Below are 21,599 nucleotides of genomic sequence, written 5' to 3'. Positions count from 1 at the left end.
CCCCGCCCCCGCCCGCACTGACATCTCACCAGCCCAACCCCCGCGTCTGATGCAATTCGTTTCCCCCTTTGCTCTCAGCCGACGGCCAATCACGATCCAGTCCGGGAGCAGCGTCATTCCGTCATGGCCAATGAGGAAGAGCCACGATAGTAGAAATCCGGGCGGGGCGGAGGGGGCAGCCGGCTGCCACTCGTGCCGCTGTTCCCTGCGTCGTGTCCCGTTCCGCCTGCCCCGGCCATGGCAGCGCTGCCCGGAGCCGCGGCCCCGCGGCTGCTCCTCATCCCCAGCAGAGCGGCCGAGTCCCCCGGCCCTGCCGCTGGCCGCCATCTCTCCGTCGTCCTGCCGGCAGCAGCCGCCCCCAGCCCGCCAGGCCCGGAGACCCCGCAGCCGGCCCGCAAGCGGCAGCGGCTCACCCACCTGAGCCCGGAGGAGAAGGCGTTGCGCAGGTGAGTGCGAGCTGGCCGGGGGGCCGGCCGTGGGGACCGGCGCGGGGAACATCGCGCTGACGGCCGCGCTGCCCCGCAGGAAGCTGAAGAACCGTGTGGCCGCCCAGAGCGCCCGGGACAGGAAGAAGGCGCGAATGACGGAGCTGGAGCAGCAGGTGGTGGAGCTGGAGGAGGAGGTGAGGGCCGGGGGCTGCGGGCTGGGGATCGGGGGGGTGCTGCGGGCTCCCTACTCATGGCTGTCTGCAGAACCAGAAGCTGCTGCTGGAGAACCAGCTCCTGCGGGAGAGGACGTGTAACCTCGCTCTGGAGAACCAGGAGCTCCGCTGCCGCCTCGGCTTAGACGCTCTGAAGACGGAGGAGGAGAGTGAGTCCGAGGTAAGCCCTGTCTCCTCTTCCTCGGCGGGACCTGCGGGAGCGGCCCTGCTCCGCGGTGGCTGCGTGGCGGTGGGCGGGGAGCGGCCGCCCGGAGCGCTCGGGCTGCAGCGGCCGAGCTGCCACGGGGAAACTTCATGTGCTGGGGACGCTCTCACCCTCCCAAGAGGCTTTCCCGCAATGAGCAGATACCGAGTCTGACACAGGTGCCACTAGTAGTGTAAGAGCCACCTGGCTAGTTCCAAAATATTTTGAGATTATTTCATGTGCTCTTCTACATTATGTTCTAAAAATGAAGTAGTAACAGTTAGTTGTATGCCTCGCTCGAAAGAGCAAGAGGTATGGTGGAGGGGGTCAGACTCTCATTTGAAGTGGCAAAGGCAATAAATCTGCAAATGTATGGATGTTTGAGTCAACATTGGAAGTGATCTTACCATCAAGTTCCTACTGTACAAGCAAGTGGAGAACCTGATGTTGGAAGCCTTTGCAGGAAGAGAATGATCTTCAGGATTATGTACTATCTGTCACAGCACTTATGGTGACTGACTGGATTTTTCCCTTGGCACAGGTTGTGAAAGAATCGCAGGTGGATGAGATTAGATTGGTGACCGGGTCCGCTGAGTCCGCAGCACTCAGACTACGTGTTCCTCTGCAGCAGGTGCAGGCCCAGCAGTCACCATTTCTGATAACTTCCACATGGATTCTGATGGCAGTGACTCTTCAGACTCTGAGGTGAGCACCCACTCCTTTCCGAAATGCCCGTGAAATTCAGAACTACGCTGGGCTTAAGACTAGTGTTAAACTTCTTGTTGCAAAGTCACTTTAACTGCATAGTTGGCTTGTTTTCCAAGTCTTGGAGTGCCATACCTGTAGCTCAACACAGCTGTATTCAGTGAGTACGGGAGTTCATGCAGCTTGAACAAGTCCACTTTCCAGAAAATCTTGCAGTATATTGCCTGAAACAGCCTCTTAGCTCTTGCAGCAGAAGTGTATTTGCTCTGTGGAGCCAGCAGGTAGTATGGTATTTGTATCTACCTGATGAGCCTGGATCTTGAGGAGTTTTTAATGGTGTGTCTGAATATCAAATGCATATAGAATTCTATGGGGATTGCCAGTACCTTTTCAAAAAAAGCTAATGGACAAAGAATTTCTGAAAGATAAGCAGTTGCCATAACTGTCTGTTCTGATGGTGTTCTTGGTAAAACTCCTAGTTCTACGGGCATGTTACCGTATTTTAGTTTACACATGAGGCTTAATAGATGCCACAACTGTCTTTCTAAAACAGTGTTTCATTCTGCAGTCTGATCTCTTGTTGGGCTTTCTGGACAATCTGGACCCAGAGATGTTTCTCAACTACGCTGATTCAGACTCAACGTGTCTTGAAAAGCTTGAGGAAGAGATCTGTGGAGAAACAAATTCCATACCAACCACCTCCTCTCCCCCTTTGGGGTCCCCATCAGCTAAGCTGGAGGCCATTAATGAACTGATAAGGTTTGATCATGTGTACACAAAGCCCCTAATACTGGAGATTCCTGTTAAAATGGGCAACCAAACCAATATGCTAGTGAAAATTGAGGACGTATCTCTCTCTTCATCTAAAGACAAAGCTGTCTCTGAGGTCCCAGTATCTGTGAAAGAGGAACCTGTCGACAGCTTCATGCCTGAACTGGGCATCTCTCATCTGCTCTCTTCTCACCATAGCCTTGCAGCCTCAAGCTATCTGCTGGATGCCCATAGTGACTCTGGATATGAAGGATCCCTGTCTCCCTTCAGTGACATGTCCTCTCCGCTAGACGCTGACCACGCTTGGGAGGACAGCTTTGCCAACGAACTCTTTCCGCAGCTGATCAGTGTCTGACTCAGTAGTGTTAACTCCCCTCAGAGAACTGTCCTGGCTGGGTAACAGGACATGGCCCTCTGGGGTGGGGGGAATAATGTATTCTGAAATGCATTGCTCATTTCTACCTGTGCTAGTAGATGGAGCCGATGTATTTATCCTGTTGTGATAACACCCAAGGTGTCCCGTCCTGCCCACCCCTGCAGCAGTGTTGGCTTAGGAGGGACAAAAGTTTCTCATTAATTTGCCAATTCTACATGAACCTGAAAATTGTTAATTTTTTCTATTTCAAATAATGTTAACACCAAAAACTGCAGTGGGATATTCATGTACAGACAACTGCATTTAAACTAAATAATCTGTACATCTTGCAGATTTACTATGGAAATGCTTGTTTTCCATTTGCTATGTAGAATTGCTTTCTTCATTTAATATTTAACTGTATTGGTGCCATTAAAGTGCAATGCAGCTTGCTGACTCTTTTGCCTCGGATCTCAGTGAGGAGGGGAGAGTATCTGAACCCTGCAGAATTTGAAACTAGAAGTTTTATGAGATTGTGTGTCTCTCTCATCCTTATACCACAGTAATGCACCAATCCAGCTACACACACCATGGAAGTGCTGCTGGATGCTTTAGCAACTTCTCTTTGCCAGCATGTGATGTTGCAAACTGTTGATAGATGGGGTTTGTATGCTTGCCAGAGCAAAGTCTGCAGCCTGAATAGGGAAGACAGGTGGCAGCAGCTTGATGTCTGAATAAGACTAATACTGTCCTGTGGGCAAGGACTGCTGTTCAAATGGTCAGTCTGAGTGAAGGTGGGTGCATTAGGAATGAAGCATAGCCATCTGAAAAATATTTTAGAAAATTTATTGGAAACTGACATACAAAGGGTGATTTGGTCCCAAGAGAAGACAGACCAGAATCAGATCTTCCGTATTTCAAAATAAAGTTTTTTCTAATACTGCACAACATTTGTCATCCTGCTTGTAAACAGCATTAATAAAAGTCTCTTAAGGAAGCCAACAACAAATGAAACTCATACAAATACAGAAGTTGAAAACACCCACTGGCTTGTTGTCTCTCACCCTCTCCAAATGATTGCTACAGCAAGAATCTTGCTTTGTCCTCCTGGATACTTAATTCCTGCTCTGCCCCATTCTTCTCGCCCACCAATGTAAGCATTTCAACCCTGTCCTCTCCTAAGGGCAGAAATGAAAGATGAAAAATTAAATGTTTTCTATCAAAGCAAATTTCTTGGATGCAGTTTTTGCCCCATGTTGTAGACTTTGTCAATAGTCACTGCTATATTCTTGTTTCAGATGCCAGAATAACAGGTGTATTAGCATCAAACAAGAGGAAACAGACCTCTGAAAGTTAACCTTTGGTACAAACCTAACAGAAAAGAAAGTATGCTCAAAACCCATCTACAAAAACTTCTGCAAATGTGATAGGCAATTTGTCCTTTTTAAGAGGAAAAAAGCCTGCATGTAGATTTGATGTATTTAGGCCTCCCAGAGTTTTCTACATCCTCTGTTGCAATTTTAGTGCTGCTGAGATGGTTCCATCAATTTTTTGAATTTGTTATCCTTTTTGGTTTATTTAGGATTCAAAGCTATTAGCTCAAACAGTTCCAAACTTGAACTTTCACTGTAACCCTGCAAACTTAAAAATGTAATTATGTGGAGGTACCGCGTTTTCTACCTGCAGGACCCCGACTTTCTCCAAACTGCACTGCTTTACTTTCTAAGCAATGTAGCACGTCAAAGGCTGTAGATCTTAAGCACATCCAGCAGCCTAATAATAAATGAGAAGTTTTATGCAGTACATGCAAGAGATTTATAGCTGACCCTGAAATGAAATTAGACATAATAGCAAGATAGAGCTGCACACGTTCTCCATTTTAAGAAAAATTCCAGAATGGTAAAGTTACACACTGGTTTCCAGTAATACCTGTTCAAATGTTGGAATGTTTCTAATGAAGCTCTGAAATATTTTAGCGAGAGTCAGCAAATTTCACTCAACCTTTGACAAGAGCAGCAAGATGGACAGGATTTAAACTTTTGAACAAAGCTGCTGCTGTCAGCCGAGAGAAAAGAAAGAATGACTGCAAAAAGAGAAGCTTGATTTAAACTAAGGACTAGGGGTTATTCAACAGTAAAAAGTACCATCACAAAGATTATGCAAACAGCTGCATTACTGTGTACTTGCTCCTTTATGTTTTGCAAGATGTCAAAAACAGACAGGGACGCTAACACTCAAACCAGAACCTATTACTTGGAAAGGAATTTCTTACAACAAGCCTCAGTTTAGATATCTCTGAGAAAGCTCATGGACTTAAGAAGAGCAGATGAGATTCTCTGCCTTGTTTAAGGGTTTTAAGCATAATAGAACTGTTGTGCATTGAGGAAAGGTACAAGCAATAACTCCATGAGGACTCCTTAACACCCTAGGCAGGGTACAAAATTCTTTTGGCATACATCTGTATAAACTATGTGATGTTATGTTAGTGGCACGTGTTCTGCTTTGAATGGTTACAAGTGATAATCAGTATTTGACCCTCTTTGTGCCAGAAAATCAGCTCCCTGTTATCTGATTTTTAAAGGATGCCATTTATTTAATCAAAAGTTACACTGTCTTCAACTGACTTTCTAACTCGATGCATACAAAGAGTCACAGCACAATGTGAAATGTGAATCAATTGGCTGAGCACCACTTTTCTCCAGACTTCACATCATTTAGAGAGGAGGGGCATCAAAAACCCACAAACACAATTTAGGAGCCTGGTTTTACTTTCTAAGAAGCAAGAGGCTTATGCTGAGCTATAACATCCCTTCCCTACCACACTGCAAAATTTCCACATTTGAGTGAAAAGCTGTATTTCCATAGGGATTGCTTTGCTATCTGTAACTGGACTCAAAAGTATTTTGTCCTTTCCATATCTTTTTGTAGTTCAAATTAAACTAACTGACCAAGCATAGTACATGCACCAGAGTCTTAGTGGCTCAGCAAGTGAAAGATGTGGTTTAAGCCACAGTTACACTCAATGTTTGGCTTTTATACTTTACCAAGGACAGTTAAGAGGATATTTCACCATTAAGCAAGATGGAAAGCTACCTCCTCGTTCCAAAGGCCTCTGGATTACCTTCTCAGTAAAAACAAGAATATCTAACAGACTGGAGTACAGAAATCTTGTGGTTTTTTCAGTTTCCTTAAATTGTGTCTGGCCAATCCACATCCTTATGATTGTTAGCAGGAAAAAACCAAAAACAAACAAAACTTCAGATTCACACATCAAACCAGAAAGAAAGAGGGAATAAAAAAAACAGCATCAAAAAACCATCAGAAGCTCACCACTTCCAGTCTAATATCTGGCATCTACAACTCCATTTCTTCTTCTGCACACGCAGAGATTCCCAAACTCGCATACGGGTCTGGAGACATGGCAGTCTGTTGTGTTTCAGGGAACGTTTCAGTCTGTGGGTCAAAAGCAGCTCTTGGTGTTGGCTGCTTAGCTTGACACCCTTCTGTACTCTGCTGCTTGAAGTTCTTAACAGAAACAGGCTTCAGTTTATCTGTGAGAAACTCAGGAAGGGGCTTCCAAAGCACCAGCTCCATAGACGGACGGCTCCTAGAAGGGATGGAGTCTCTGTTAAATTGACGTTCTCCTATCACAATAATTAAATACAGATGACCAGTGAGAATCTTAATCCTTTGTGCTAGCCTGGAACTCTATTCCAGATTCCATATACCTTCCCCACACCCCCATTAAATTTCGACTTCCTTAACTAGGTCCATTTCTTCTAGTTCTAACCCTGTATTTTCTTTGTTTTCTTTTGCACCAAACTTGATGACCACTGTCGGTCACACTTCAGGACCTTCTTATTTCAGAAACTCTCATACATAAAAAAATCAAGATATATTTTATTCAACAAATTTCACTCCATACAAATGAGGAGTACAAACCAGCCAGCCTGATGACCACTATTGTTGCACTTCTCTTTTACATTAGGACAGTTTTTCCTATTTTTGACTGGATGAATGGTCTGTTATACAATGTTGGCTGCATCATGCAGTAATTACAGACACCTCCACAAACATGAGACTTTGTCTCTCTTTTCATTTGCATGTGTTAGCTACGTATCACCATAATTTCCTCATGAACTTACATAGATTCTATTATTTTCTTTGTCAGGACTTCACCAAAATCCCTCTTCATCCCTTTTTTAAGGGTATCTGACAGGATAAGAGTGGGCAGATTGCTAACATTTCCATCAGCATGAACTTCCTCATCTTCATCAATTATCCTAGGAATGGAGGGGGAAGAGGGAGATAAACACTATTGAGCATACTGTGAACAGGTGTATGTACCGCAGAGTACAGTTACATTTACATGCGCCGTGCAGCGCAGACTCTGACCCAGGCTGGGTACCAGAAGCAGCGGGGCCGTGTTAGCACGAGTCTCTCTTGGGCCAATATACTCTAAGAACGATTGTTATCATACGAGCCACTTGAGCAGCTGTGCCACTTCTGGTACCTGCGCTGGCCTTGTTATCCCTGCACCGCCCAGCAGTGCGCAACGCAGGCATACACTAAGAGAAAATAAATAAACCCCTTCAGGGGAAAGCTTATGATTCACTCACATTACAGGAGCAGTAGCTTTGCCTGCTCAATTCCCCACATTATAACTTTGAGAATTACTGAAAACCTACTGAATACAGTTCTTAACCTTTAAGGATGTTGCACAATTTTCTCAGAGATTAAAATAGCATAAAAAGTTGAAGTACTCAGAACAAACTGGAGGTATCTCCTTTGGTTTTGGTAAATCTTTTAAAGAAAATTTAGCAGAGTAGCTGGGAAGGATGGGGAATAAGCCTCTGAGAGGTCCAAAGCAGACTTTGTAGTGCAGATACAGCCAGATAATACAGATATACAGCACTACTCTGATTTACCCATAAAAAAATAAAATCATCTAACAGTACCTTGCTTCCCTTCACGCATCATCTATGGAGTAATCATCTAAAAAAAAATCTTGTTTTATAATTGATAAAACTTTTGGCTTTTCTGCAGTGGTCATTTTGGCTGTTTTGGAATGCTACCTTAACTGCAATCAACTCACATATACATGTGACATTCCCAGGAATCTTTCAAAGGCAAGAATGCACAGTGCATGCATTAAATAATTGCAAGAGACTACCCACAGCCACCCCATTACCCCAATATCAAGCCATCTGGCGTTTACGAGCAAGATTAACCTCAGTCTTACTGCATATATGCAAAAAGGTCTCTCTGGTTAATGTTATTCTCTACACTGACAAATTCACATCTGTCTTGAGCATTTAGAAGTAATAACCACAGAACAAGATGTAATCGGTTGAAAAAAGCTGAGCTCAAGCCTGACCAGATGACGTCAATTAAAATTTGAGCTCTGGATACTCACAAAAGCACATAAAACCCCACCACGGTTTACTGATGATGCATGACTGTGAAAAGGTGGTTATGTATTCAGTATCTCTTGCTCTATAACCCTCAATTTCAGATCACAGTATCAACCCCAAGACTCACAGGACCACAAGTAGCCTAAGACCGCAGTGTTATCACACTGCTGAGTGCTAGATTTAACCCTTAAAACCCACCAAGAAAGGGAAAGCTCAGCAAAGCCAGTCTGCTTAATCCCTGCATTTACCTGTCCTCAATCTCCTGAAGCTTCCTGCGAGCAACCTCGCATTGCTGTTCCCCCATTGTCTGATCCATTTCTTCACAGGGAATTTCTAACATGGCAGTTTCAGGACCGCTGCCACCATACTGACTGGCTACCTCCCCAGCTGCCTGCTGACCTGCACAGAGAATCCATTCTTCAGTGCTGGGATTCAAAGGGCAACTTTCGGCTCCTGTCAGTCTCTTCTTCCTCACAGGACAACTAGGAAACAAAGTAAGTTTACAGCTGTCAAAAGAGAAACGTGGCATTCTACAGGAAAAAGTGTTACAGAGTCACGTGCATTTCAACGGATTTGACATACTATGGAAACACAACCTCCACAAAGAAAATAAATCCACATTTTTTTTATTAAAATGTGGGTACCTGTGCAAGAAAATCAGTGCTACGAACTAATTTGGTAACCGAGAAGGATTTGGGCTTATGTGCAGTTCAGGGGAAGAGTTCCAAACAGAAAATGATAGTTTTCCTTCCTGTGTATGTTGTAGGTGAGATGTGCTCAAATCTTCACAGGAAACAAAAAGCAAATAAGATTTTTCAGGCTGTAAAAGACAAATTTAATTTACCCTTCTGCCTCTTCTTCTAGCTTATGTTTCTTTCCACAGCGAACAGAAACACTGCAAAAGAAAAACAAACAGTTATTTAGCTTCTAATTATATCTTCCAGTGACACTGAGATTTTGAAAATATATTTTCTTCCCTTTAAAATTCACTCGCAGCTCAGAGCAACAGCCACAGTATTTCATCAACTGTGAAGGGAGTTTTGGACAATAAATGACCACTTTGTTCCAAAGAAATTCAAAGAAGACTGTAACTATTCAGTTCTCCAAGCAGAATTCCACGCTAATTTCTCCTCCTTTACATTACTTATTTTTTTCCACAAGGGACAAGACCAACTTTCGCTAAAATTCAAATGCTTCAAGAAGCAACACGTGATTCAATTTCAGCCTCTTAATACACTGTCTCACAGTGACATACTCAAATACAACCAAACAACAACATTTCATAGAAGAATTTAAGGGTTTTTGTGCTCACATATGAGAAAGAGGAAGTTTTTTTTTAAAAAATGTACATGAGATTAAAAGCATGTCAAGATGTTGATAATCTTAATCACATTTCTTTCCTTTTCGAAGGCCCCTTCACGCAGAGTCACAGAATGTCAGGGGTTAGAAGGGACCTGGAAAGCTCATCCAGTGCAATCCCCCCATGGAGCAGGAACACCCAGCTGAGGTTCCACAGGAAGGTGTCCAGGCGGGTTTGAATGTCTGCAGAGAAGGAGACTCCACAACCTCCCTGGGCAGCCTGGGCCAGGCTCTGCCACCCTCACTGAGGAGAAGTTTCTTCTCAAATTTAAATGGAACCTCCCGTGTCCCAGCTTATACCATTGCCCCTTGTCTTATCGTTGATTGTCACCAAGAAGAGCCTGGCTCCTCGTGGCACTGACCCTTTACATATTGATAAACATTAATGAGCGTGCCTCTCAGTCTCCTCCAAACTAAAGAGACCCAGCTCCTTCAGCCTTCGTTCCCCTCTAGCACACTTCAAGGCTGTAAGATGAGCACAACACAACTCTAACATCGCAGGAGTGAAACTCTACTAGAAACAAACAGACAAACTATAACCCGTCTGGAAACCAATGGCCTTTCCCGCGGCTGCAATCGCGGTTCGTACTCACAGGCTGCGGCCCGGCGGGAGCCCCGCGCTGCACGACCCCCCGGGCGGCCCGGCCGGGCCCTGGCTGTGACTGCCCAGCGCGGCCAGGGACGCGACGTCGAAGCTGCTCTGCAGATACAGGCCGGGGGAACCGGAGGCTCCGTCGTTTCCGTTCCCCGCCATCATCACCATGGGGGGCTGCAGACGGTCGTGGCCGGCGGCTCCGGGCGCGCCGAGGCGGTCGGGGGCAGCGGCCTGCGGGAACTCCAGGGCAGGACCCGCGGGGATGCCCTGACAGGATCTGCCCAGCGCTGCCATTTCCTGCTGCCGGGGAGAGACAGGAGCTCAGCGCCGAGCGGCCCGGGGCTCCTGCCGTGCTACGGGCGGCCCCGGGACCCCGGCCCTCCCGCTGCTGGCGCCGGCCCGGCCCGAGGCGCTCCCGCAGGAGCCCCGCGCTAAGCCGCGCAGCACCGGGGCCGGGCCCGCCGCCGCAGCACACACACAACACCGCCCGCCCGCACTCACCGCCGGGCCGGGCCGGGCCCGGAGCTGTACGCCACCGCCAGAGCTCAGCTCCTTTCCAGGCCTTTCGCCGCGCTCGGAGAAGGCGGGCACGGGCACTCTGGGTGTTGTAGTCCCGGGCGGCCGCGGGGCGCGGCGGGAGCTGTAGTCCCGGGCCCAGCCCGCGGGCGGTAGCGGGCGGGGGCAGCACGGGCGGGCCCCGCCGGGAGCGGGAGCCCCTGCCCGCCCCGGCTCCCGCGGGAGCGGCGGGACAGACGGGCCTTTGTGTGCTGCCGGCCCTAATCCCCGCGGACGGCTGCCAGGAGCGGCGGGCTGGGGCGGGCGGGCAAATCCCAGTCATGAGGCGCTGAGCCCGCGGCTCCCCCGCGCCCGCGGCCGCAGTGCGGGGAGGCGGCGAGCGGGAGCGGCTGCCAGGGGATGGCACCGAGGCACAAGGTAATCGGCGGTCGTTTTCTTTGGCACCTGGGTGCTGCGGGTCGCGGGTGACTGACGGGTGCGTTTCTGCTCTAAGTGACAAAAGTGCGAGTGCTGCCGTGTTAAACATGGGAGCGCTCTCTGTAGCCGCTGTAACGCCTTATGAAAATTGGACGTTTCTGTCATAAAGTCACCAACCATTGAGAAGAATCCCAACGGCTAGAGAAAGAAGGCAAAAACCAGTGTTTTAATACAATAATAACTTTCTTTGGCACCTTTTATTCCTGTAGTGTAGTTTACTAAATTTTGCAAAGGAAATCAAACTCAGCCCTCACTAAGAATGGAGTCCCAGCCCCTGCTGAGAGGGTCTAGAGCGCACAGCAAGGTAAGAGAACCGTCCTGGCCTCCTGAGATGGATCCTGCAGACAGTTTGTAGCTTTGGCAATGATATGCACACGTGTGAAATTCCCTGATTGTTTCATGTTTACTTTTAAATAAAAATACATGAGGTGATCAGGCTTGTAAAGTTTTCGATTTTCCTTACGCACCTAGCTGTAAGAGCACATATTCTGATATTTGTGTTTTATATTGAATGTAAATTGAATTTTGATGTGGCATGTTTCTGACAAGAGGCAACGTGCTTATAAAGTACCAGGAGTTAAGCAGGTTACAGAACAGATAAGGCTGTTGTCCATGCTCTGAGAAATCTGTGTCCAAACTCCGATGTGACACAACATGTTAGTGCAATGAGCAGACTGACTTGGGCAGGAAAAATGGTGCTGTCATAACCAAATATAAGTTATGTGATGTATGTTCGTGATGCTGGGCTTTATTGTTTGTTTTCTGTTTCTTCTGGATTCCAGGTTGTATCTATGAGACACACTAAATTACTTGCCAGTATTTGGTTAATAGAAAGGTCTGAGTGTGCAATACCTGTATTTACTACCTCTAGTTTTAATTTTTCTACCGTTGTCACTGAAGTCTTTATTTAATACTCTTAATTAATTGGTTTGGTTGTGATTCACATAAATACTTTTTATTCTCAGAAAACTGAGAGGAAATATTAATTGGATTTTATTTTAGTAAGATCAATTTCAATTTCTTCTGAATTTCAGTCCCAAATGAAGTTTTGATGAATTATTTTCAGGAAAGACACAGCTCTTTCAGAATACACTGTATAGCATCTGGAATAACTCAGTGTTTCTGGGAACTGGACAAAGAATGAGAATGGTGAAGAACTACCTTACAATGAGAAATTCAGGGAGGACAAGCTTGCAAAAAAAAACCAAACCACACTACTGTCTTTTTCTATGAAGGAAAAGGAAATTCAATCACAAGAGTACCTTTAATATGGGAGACATTGTTGTGTCCAGCTGAAGTTAGACAAAAAGATACTCTGAGATGAAATTAGAACCTAATTTTTAATGAAAGGGTTGTTAAACATTTGAACTAGATGTTATTTTTAGTACTGTCACAATCAATAAAAAGTAGAGTCAAGAAGAATCACATGAGAAAGCCAGACGCTGTTTAAACCCCTAGAGATCTTCTCTGACCAAGAGGCCTCATCCAAAATATAATGTTTTATGACCAATTAGACTCTCTTGGGATTAGAATGCGTCATAATAGTGGTTTCTCTTTACCTTAAAACCTATGAGTCTGTGGATCTCTTAGTCTTAGTTCCTAAATATCGATTTAGAAATGTAATTAGGTAATCAATATTGAAAAATTTAAAAATACATTATTTTAAAATAATGCTATATGATCAGTGTACCATATGTTGTGATTTAGATACTATGGTTTAACACCTGCTAACTTGCAGACATTTGGTAATGAACTTACGGGCTTGCTGAGGGATATAAAATATGGTTATTTCTCACATTTCAGATGAAATGCAAGTCATGGAAATGGGGGTTTGGTTAATTCTTTTATTGAGTCATTGTGTCTCTAACACCAAATCGAAAAGTCCTAACATTCTTTCACAAAAAATAGAGCCTGTGAATGGCGTGGTTCATGCAAAAAGCCTTTATACAGCTCAGTAAATGTGTCAGCAATGCAGTGGTTGTGTTGCCTACGCTTAATCTGCATACTCCTAGTTGCATCTCTGAAAAACAGGAGTGATCATGGCCGAAGTCAGTGCAAAATGTTTCTCCTCCTGCAGGTGTTTGAGAGTTTAAGTAGTTTTCTAAACAAATCACTGTGATATATTTCACCATTATTTCCTCCTAGATGTTACATGCATGTGGGTTTGTTGCCCTGTTTTCATGCCCGTTGCTCTCTTCTGTTCTCTAGTTCCCCAGCTGGACCTTGTTTCTGGCTGTTTGTGCTGTTGGAATTGGAGGGACCTTTCAGTATGGGTATAATGTGTCCATTATCAATGCACCCACCCAGGTAAAATACCGTCTCTGGTTTGCAGGGTTGTTTTACAGTAATGGAGGGATCTGTCTAACTGGCCAAATGCGCTTTCCCTGTGATTGCAGCAGGAACCAAGGCAGGCTGCCTCTTGTATGAAGCATTCTTGTTGGTTTCCAGAATGGTTTCATGTGGGTTTGTTTGTGAGTACCTCCCATCAGAGGTATTCTGTGTTGGATAAAAGTGCCAAACATACCACAGAAATACCTCTGGTAAAGTCTGGTTTAGGAGGATTAACTGAATGTATAACTAATATCTTCCAGTTACACTTTTGAAACTGTGAAGACTGGATTTGCTACAACACGCTTTTTACAAAGGTTAAAATAAGCTGTTCGTGAAGGAACATGTAATATGCTGGGAACAGAGGGAGGGTCCTGAGAGTTTATTCTTCTGTTAAGTCTTTGCTGGCTAAGAACAGCAGCTTTCAGTACAGATAAGTTCAAGCATTTCTAAAGACAAATTTCAGGAAACCAAGCATGTGGAATAACAGTTTTAAAGTTCTGACACATGAATACTGTAAGAAAGGCAGTAGAATTTTACAGATGCAGAAAGAGCTTGTACTATGAATTGTTGGATTACACTAAGGCAGGAAGATTTAAACCAAGTGCCAGAATGAGTCTCCTGACAATAAAAATCATTGGGTTATGTGAGACCTCCATGCTCTGAGATGCTCCTAAAAAACAGCAGGACCTGCCTGTTCACCCTGTCTCCCTTCTCCCAGCAGGACCTCAAAGCTGTTCCATAGCAGTGTATGTAAAGGTGTTTCTTCTCTAGTGGGACAACTTCTTGAGGTCGGGTTTGAAAGCAAAGCTGCTCAGCAGCCTTTGGGATATGTGGGGAGTACAAAATGGTATTGTAGTCAAGGCAGATTCTGCGAGTCATCAGTGTTTTTAATATAATACAAGTAAGATGATATCTTTTGTTACCTCTCAGAATTGGTTTTCAGGATTGAGGTGCAGGTTATTTATAGTGCTATGCTGTAGGGCTACACATAATGCCATGCATTCATCATTCTTTTCTACTGCAGCATATACACAAGTTCCTAAATGAAACATGGAGTAGTCGGTATCACAAGGAACTAAACCCAGATTTGCTGACTTTCATTTGGTCTGTCATTGCTTCTATATTTTCACTCGGAGGCCTGTGCGGAGCCCTTATTGGAGGCGGCATGGCGATTCGCCTGGGCAGGTGAGTTACAGCAGCGTGTTTTCCTTTCCTGCTTTCTCACTGGTATATAAAGTACACAAATGGAAAAAGAGTGGGAGAAAATGTACCCTAGGTGACTAGAAATGTTTTTCACTTCAGAGTTTTTAGCAGAATTTTGCAGTTTGTTCCAATGTGGCTTTAATAGATAAGCCATGAATTATAAGCCTTCCAGTCTAGTCTTTCCATTATATTTATTAAGATCTAAGTAGGAGTATGCATGTGGCGTATGGTAGAAAACACAGGTCGCCCCTACACATTTGCAGCCTTCATGGCAGTAAGGACATGCCGTGTAATCTGTAACATTGCATGCGTATTCTGGGTAGATAGAGCATAAGTGAACAAACCCCCACTGCTACCTTGTCAGGCATTTCTGTCACGTTAATCCATTATCCTTATGTTCAGACTTTTTTAAAAAACCCATGAGTAAATAGTTGTATCAGATATGTAGATTTCCAGTGAACAGCATGTTTTCTTCAGTATAAAGCTGATTTTTTTTCCACATTACCAGCAAGGAAAACTTTTAAAAGAACATGTTATTGCAGATTTCCTTTTTGTTTTTTTCTCCTCTTCAGGAAAGGAGCTCTTTTGGTGAATAATATTATAGCAATAGTGGCCTCCATTTTAATGGGGATCAGTTTTCCTACAGGATTGTTTGAGTTACTGATTGTTGGAAGGTTTTTGATTGGCATAAATTCAGGTGAATTATTTCCTATTCCTACTTTCAATAACCTCTGGTGAATGATAAATGATTGTTACTGCTGATTCTTTAGGTGTTATGATATGTGTTTGTATGCCGCTCTGTAGATACGATGACAAAAATGCTCTGTAGTCTAACTTGGAATCTAAAGGCAGCTAAACTAATAGAGAAATTAGCTAAGTCCGATTTCCTGCGTGTTTTGGTTCAGTAATGCTTTTCAAAGCAAAATCTATTAATAGTAAAATGTTCTTCTTGCAGGTGTTGGGCTCTGTGTGCAGCCTCTGTATTTTGGGGAGATTGCCCCAAAACATCTTAGAGGTGGCGTGGCCATGGGGAGTTCCATCTTTCTGACCGGGGGGATTCTGACAGGACAAATAATTGGTTTGAGGTAAGAAATACTTTTTGTCTTTCCTGACTTGTGTTACTCGCGTGTAAAGAATTCCAGTTCCCTGCAAAACATTGTGGTCATTGTAGCATTAGTGAATCAACTTCCCACAGGTCTACCTGTAAGAAGAAAACCCTGCCATTGTCACCTTATTCCTTCAACTGCAAACCATCTGCACTATCTCCTCAGGGAAGTGTTCTTAGTTTAGATGAGTCAGCCAGATCAGCATCAGTAAAACAGGTACATTTATGCTGAGTTCATATTTTCTACCAGTTTCTTGCTGGAGACAGTGGCCGCTCATGAGACAGAACTTGAAAGCAAACATCTCGTCATTTCTGTACTGTAGCACTACTGCTGGTTTTGTCCCTCGTGAGGTCAGATGAAGTTACAAGGGACTTTAGCCAGTGATCTTACAAAGTCCCAAGGACATAGAATGCACAACCTCAGGATGGAAAGCTGCTCTCACGAAGTCTGTGAGAAGCTTTTCACGGCCCTAAGAGCAACGGCCAGTACTCCAGCTAACAGCTCATTCTGTTCTTTCTGTGTCCCTCTACCAAACGCACTTAGACTTTTCTTTTTCCTTATTTCTAGCTTCTGAATTAATTGATTTTGCTAGATACTTTAGGTGCAAAGTGCTACAAAATAAAGTAGAACATGAAGTTCAGACTGTATAATCTAGGGTCAGCATTTAGAATTCAATACACTTTATATTTTAACAAGTTTACGTTGTCCTCAATGCATCGTCCTGCTGATTCTAACTATACCAATTTTAATGGTTCTTTTCTATCTAATATACCTCCTCATTAGCTCAGCTTTGAATGGGAGGTGGGACCAGGTGACTTTCTGAGTTCCTTTCTATCCCTAATTATTGTATGAGTCTCAAAAACTGATGGAAATGCTGCTGCTGACCTTAAAGCCAAGTCCATACACTATTACTTACCCGCATGGCCAGGAAACACTACTTGGGCAAACCTGAAAGTAATACTTAGGAGCAACACAAGAGTAAGCAGCAGTAAGATAGTGTTGCTCATCTCGTCCAGGTGAAACCTGCTTTCAGAGTGCCTGGAAAATATTTTCCCAACCTCTTTCTGCTGAGGTTCACAAGACGTAGGTAACTGGTTACGGGAACATTTCCTGAAGGACAAACATCTCATTCCCAAAAATCTTCTGAATAGTCACCAACAGCTAATTACTTTGGCTTTTTTCCTTCTTCTTTCCACACCTCTACCAGGGAGTTATTAGGTGGAGAGAGACACTGGCCCCTGTTGTTATCCAGCAGCTGTTTCCCAGCATTTGCCCAACTTTTATTCCTGCCATGGTTTCCCGAGAGTCCCAGGTATCTTCTTATTGACAGAGGTGATGAGCTGAGCTGTGCCAAAGGTAACTCGCAGTGTTTATACTTTCTCTGTCTTCAGAAAGCTACCAGGAGTTTATTTGGTTCCAGATTCTCTTTTTATCAACACAGCACAGTTGCTTAGTGCTTTTTGGCCCATGTTTTTTCCTCCAGTGAGCTTACAAGGAAAAAGGAGTTGTGGGAGTCTATAATGGGTTGTGAACAAAACTTCATTGCCTTGTTCCAAATATATGTTCATGTTTTCTTACTCTGAAATGAAATCTCTCAAGGTTTAAGAATTTTTCTCTTGAATGGAGTAACGTATCTGAACTACTTAACCTCTCACTGGATTATGTCTCAGGTCCTGTCACAGATTAGTATCAGTTATATCAGGTATTTTCTTCCATTCAGTCATACTGTTGTACTTCTCCTGTAAGAAATAAGAAGTAATACAATAAAAATTTCTCTTTTTTTCTGAAAAATTAGAGAGCTTTTTTACTGAAAAAAAAAAGATGTTAAAAAAGAGATTTATTGGCTATTTGAGCAGAAAACTCCTTACCCTCCATTTTCTGAATATTTTGTTATCTTTTAAATACCTTTCCCCCCCTCTACTACATCATTCAGATTAGTAGTTGTGATGTCCTTGATCCTGAGATTACGCAGTGCTCTTTATACTGCAAGGTCTCTTTATACTCACAAGAGATTTTGTTTCACAATAGAATGCCAAAAGGAGACGCTGAGGTAACTGTTTGTATCCTGATGTACCATGGATAGTGTTTTACTTCCCAGAGAGACCTGATGGAATAATACTTCAAAAAGTAAAGCATTAGTCACTATAAGTAAGCAGGCCTAATTAATTCAGTTTGAAGGTCTGCTTAAGAAATATGAAAAGACCCTCTCTAAAATAACTAAATAATCAAATTGAGGGGACAGCCATAACTGAATTTATTTTTTTCTCTTTTTTTTTAGCTTTGAAGCGATTTCATGGTTCTTCAGAGTATCGAAGGGAGATGGAAGACATCCAGCGGGAATGTTTTGCCTTAGATGGGGAGAAACCCAAGAAGCCCTGGCAATTATTCACTGATCGTGGCGTGAGATGGCAGCTCATTACTGTGATTGTGCTGACTATGGGCCAGCAGCTCAGTGGGATAAATGCTGTAAGATTTCATACATGCAAAGAGCTTAAATAGTTATTTAATTTCCATCTGTTCTTCAACCTTTCATTAATGTGAAAGATCCACATAGAGAAGCTCAGAGAAATGGGATAAGTGGGACAGAATATCTTTGTATCACCTCTTTGTTTCTCTTTTCACCTCTGTGTTTCTGGTATGTAAATTTCTTTAAAGAATGACTTAATACTTACATCTTCTGAAAAAGTAAATAAAGTCAAATAAAGCTTATCCCATTGTATCTGGTTTAAAAATGTGAGGTATTATAATCAGTAAGTTGAATAATTATACTTGCTTTTATGATGGCAATGTATTTACCTGGACAGGAATTCAACAGATTCTTTTTGCCCTTTACATCAAATTAATAACTCACAATATAAAATACATTAAGCTGTATGTATGGTTTTTTCTGTTGTAGATTTATTTCTATGCAACTTACATTTTTAAACAAGCTGGGATCTCAGCAGAAGAAATCCCGTATGTGACACTCGGCACTGGAGCTTGTGAATGCCTCACAGCCCTCACCTGTGTAAGTAACAATTTCTTCTACCTCTAGCATAAAGGGTAACGGTTCTTCTTGAAGAAGAGCATTGTCAAACATGAGCTCAATATAGTAACATAAAATTATGTCTTGTCCACAGGGTTTACTGATAGATTACCTGGGAAGAAGAGTTCTCATCATTGGGGGTTATCTCCTTATGACCCTTTGGAGCGTTGTTTTAACGTTCTCTCTGACCTACCAGGTACGAAGAAGGACCCACATTAAACAGTGTGACTATAATGAGTCAAAATCTGTGACACTCAAAAGAGCTGCGTAAGTTTGAACAGCAGCATAAAAAATAACAGCAATTGGAAGATTTGATCAATTCTGCAGCTGTATTTCCCTAAAATAAGAGAATGCTCTCAGCTAAGATTTGATCACCTATTAGTCTTAAAGCTGCAGTTGCATTTAATGCTGACAAAACTAAGTGGTGACAAACCAGCATTTATTCTAGCATATTCTCATTCTCTTCTCTTCCAGGAACTGTACCCATGGGTGCCTTATGTGAGCATGACATCTATATTTGCCTTCATCTTGAGCTTTGGGTTGGGACCAGGTATTTTTACACAGCAATGACCATTTTGAAGTGGTGAAACGTGTGTCTGGGCCAGGGGATTCAGCAGCTCTGCCAGGCAGGGTTTCCCGTAAGGCTGCGGATGCTCTGGGAAGGAACGCGAGTGAGCGCGTCCCATCAGAACATTTAGTCTCCCATCGCCTGAAACTGAGCAACTGAATCTTTCTGGCATTGGAAATGCCGCAAACGGACATTTAGCATAATAACCTCTGTTGTTTCTGGAACTCATTTCCCTAGGTGGCATAACGAACACCCTGACAGCTGAATTATTCATACAGTCCTCACGTCCTGCTGCTTACATGATAGGAGGGACTGTCAGCTGGATTAGTTTCTTCACAATTGGAATGCTTTTCCCCTTCATTGTGGTAAGTACACAAACCACGTTTTCCTAATTGACTCACCTCCTGTTTAATCTTCTCTCATAGGATGCACACTACCCCCCAACCAAGTATAATTAAATTCAATCCCTCTTAAACTAGTTTTAGATATCAACAAAAAAGAATAAAACATGATAAATGAAAATTAAAAGGAATGCACGGGGGCAATTTTCATGTTGAGATGAAAAAAATGAAGAAAGCTAGAAAAATTAAATATTGAGATGCAAATAACACATTTCTTAATAGTGCCTTGTAATTTTATGTCAAACTGAATTACCTGGGGCTAGTGGTTCACATCTTCTCTGAGAGCTCGCTCAGCTCACATACAGCGGTTCTATGATCGGGCAGCATTAGGGAGAACAATATAGGCTTTCATTTCCAGCTTTGTGTTTTCAGCACAGAGCACGGTATCTTGAATTCACAGCCCCTGCTTCTCAGTAAGATGGTTGGGTTTTTTTATGGATAGCATTGAGAAATAAAAACATTCAGCAAATCATATAATCTTAAAATATGTGACAGCTAAGCAGCAAGTGCTGACTTGTCATTACATTGGGAATTGTTTAATGTAAGGATACGTTGAACATCTTTTTGTTAGAAACTGAGCAGCAATGTTAGGTGTCAACGGAAACAACAAGTGTTTTATTTTCCCAGACCCACTGTTACACTTGAAATATATTGCAATCAAACACATTTTATTTTCAGAATGGACTAAAGCAGTATTGTTTCCTGGTGTTCTTACTGGAGTGCTCCCTAGTTGCTGCTTTCATCTTCTTTGTTATTCCTGAGACAAAAAACAAATCTTTTCTGGAAATCAAAAAGGAATTCAACAAGCTTAATTTTGGAAGAAATGCCCAAAAAAAGGAAACGGAGCTTTATGAAAGAAGACAACTCCATGATGAATTTTAAAAACATTCCGTGTAATTTAACAGAATTACCAACACCATTTTCTAAATCAGCAGTGTAACACCATGAACAAGTAGCTTATGAAATCCTCCCGTATATTTAGAGGAGGTTTAATTAAAGACAAGTCAGTCTTTCTGAAATGCTGTTAAAACATGTAAGGCTGAAATGCTATTAAAACATGTATTGCTGAAATGCTATTAAAAACATATTACATTATATATAGATGACTCGATGTTTAGATGCAACTTGGTGTTTTAGGGACACAGAAATGCCAGGAGAGGGTGTTCAATGAATCCCACACCCTGGCAGATTTCTTCAGATAAGTAGGTAGCTCTTTTATTTCTAAGCCCCTTCTTCAGATTTGGGTAGTCAAGTATATGTTATTGCTTTACTGAATAAAATATTCTGAGCCATTAAAACCCAAAGAACTGACCTACTGAGAAACTGATATTTGAATTACTGTTATTTGTAATAACGTTTATTAGAAAGACTTGCTTCCTAAAAGGGTACTAATAAAACAGTTTCTGGGGATTCAGTTTGGGTTTATTTGCCCTGACCTCTCAACATTTTAAACTGTGTAACAAGGTAAAACCTCTTGTAGTTTTGAAGGTCAATTCCTGGTAGCCTGAGATCAGCATCACAAAAAGCACAAAGTAGCAGAGAGGACAGATGAGAGAATTAAATACATTTCACTTTTAGATTTTTCAAGGTGGTCTGATAGAACACACACAAGGGCACTGCAGGGAGCTTGAAGGACCTATTGTATGAACTTTCTGCTTTATCTCCAGCATTTCGTCCAGAAATTCTTGTTTTAGTAGTCAAAAAGAAGGAAATGTTAATTACAGATGGTGTTTGTGTGCCTCTGGGATCCTCCTTTCCCCAGCTGCAGCTGCTCGGACACCAGTCCTGCCTCACCCCTTACACCTCTGCCTGCCTGGCAGCATTTCCTCATTCCATCTGGTACCTAATAAGTGCTACAGTAAGCACCAGGTTTCTTTTACGTTCATCTTCCTTCTCTCAGAGTTAAAGCTTTTAATGAAAACATAGGA

At 43.0% G+C, this 21,599-nt stretch overlaps 3 protein-coding genes across 7 annotated transcripts; 2 read left to right on the top strand and 1 right to left on the bottom strand.

Annotated features, from left to right (window-relative positions):
• The first annotated feature begins 158 nt into the window (after positions 1 to 158).
• XBP1 (X-box binding protein 1) lies at positions 159 to 3,132 on the top strand. Of its 2 annotated transcripts, XM_065851603.2 has the most exons (6): positions 159 to 446; positions 526 to 622; positions 693 to 821; positions 1,150 to 1,171; positions 1,441 to 1,550; positions 2,119 to 3,132. In XM_065851603.2, exons 1-6 carry the CDS (start codon positions 238 to 240, stop codon positions 2,674 to 2,676), a joined length of 1,125 nt encoding a protein of 374 aa, XP_065707675.1. In that variant the 5' UTR covers positions 159 to 237; the 3' UTR covers positions 2,677 to 3,132. The 2 variants fall into 2 exon arrangements, with proteins under 2 accessions (XP_065707675.1, XP_065707673.1); XM_065851601.2 differs by lacking the exon at positions 1,150 to 1,171 and having other exon boundaries at positions 162 to 446; positions 1,387 to 1,550; positions 2,119 to 2,453.
• A 374-nt stretch (positions 3,133 to 3,506) lies between these two features.
• CCDC117 (coiled-coil domain containing 117) lies at positions 3,507 to 10,656 on the bottom strand. Of its 3 annotated transcripts, none has more exons than XM_065851599.2 (6): positions 10,546 to 10,656; positions 10,043 to 10,344; positions 8,935 to 8,985; positions 8,339 to 8,572; positions 6,822 to 6,959; positions 3,507 to 6,283 (listed from the first exon to the last, which is right to left on the bottom strand). In XM_065851599.2, the coding sequence occupies exons 2-6, from the start codon at positions 10,336 to 10,338 to the stop codon at positions 6,031 to 6,033; spliced, it is 972 nt and encodes a 323-aa protein (XP_065707671.1). In that variant the 5' UTR covers positions 10,339 to 10,344; positions 10,546 to 10,656; the 3' UTR covers positions 3,507 to 6,030. The 3 variants fall into 3 exon arrangements, with proteins under 3 accessions (XP_065707671.1, XP_065707672.1, XP_071672109.1); XM_065851600.2 differs by having other exon boundaries at positions 10,043 to 10,341; positions 10,546 to 10,647; XM_071816008.1 differs by lacking the exon at positions 6,822 to 6,959 and having other exon boundaries at positions 10,043 to 10,341; positions 10,546 to 10,652.
• Positions 10,657 to 10,848: 192 nt separating this feature from the next.
• On the top strand, positions 10,849 to 20,768 carry LOC136109155 (solute carrier family 2, facilitated glucose transporter member 11-like). Of its 2 annotated transcripts, XM_065851597.2 has the most exons (13): positions 10,855 to 10,977; positions 11,247 to 11,341; positions 13,246 to 13,344; positions 14,393 to 14,553; positions 15,144 to 15,268; positions 15,527 to 15,656; positions 16,885 to 17,033; positions 17,956 to 18,143; positions 18,574 to 18,684; positions 18,797 to 18,898; positions 19,177 to 19,252; positions 19,508 to 19,635; positions 20,350 to 20,768. In XM_065851597.2, the coding sequence occupies exons 2-13, from the start codon at positions 11,297 to 11,299 to the stop codon at positions 20,551 to 20,553; spliced, it is 1,518 nt and encodes a 505-aa protein (XP_065707669.1). In that variant the 5' UTR covers positions 10,855 to 10,977; positions 11,247 to 11,296; the 3' UTR covers positions 20,554 to 20,768. The 2 variants fall into 2 exon arrangements, with proteins under 2 accessions (XP_065707670.1, XP_065707669.1); XM_065851598.2 differs by lacking the exon at positions 11,247 to 11,341 and having other exon boundaries at positions 10,849 to 10,977.
• Positions 20,769 to 21,599: the final 831 nt, after the last annotated feature.

This window comes from Patagioenas fasciata, chromosome 17 (assembly GCF_037038585.1).
Source record: "Patagioenas fasciata isolate bPatFas1 chromosome 17, bPatFas1.hap1, whole genome shotgun sequence".
Lineage (NCBI taxonomy): Eukaryota > Metazoa > Chordata > Aves > Columbiformes > Columbidae > Patagioenas > Patagioenas fasciata.
This window is presented reverse-complemented; position numbering and strand designations above follow the sequence as displayed.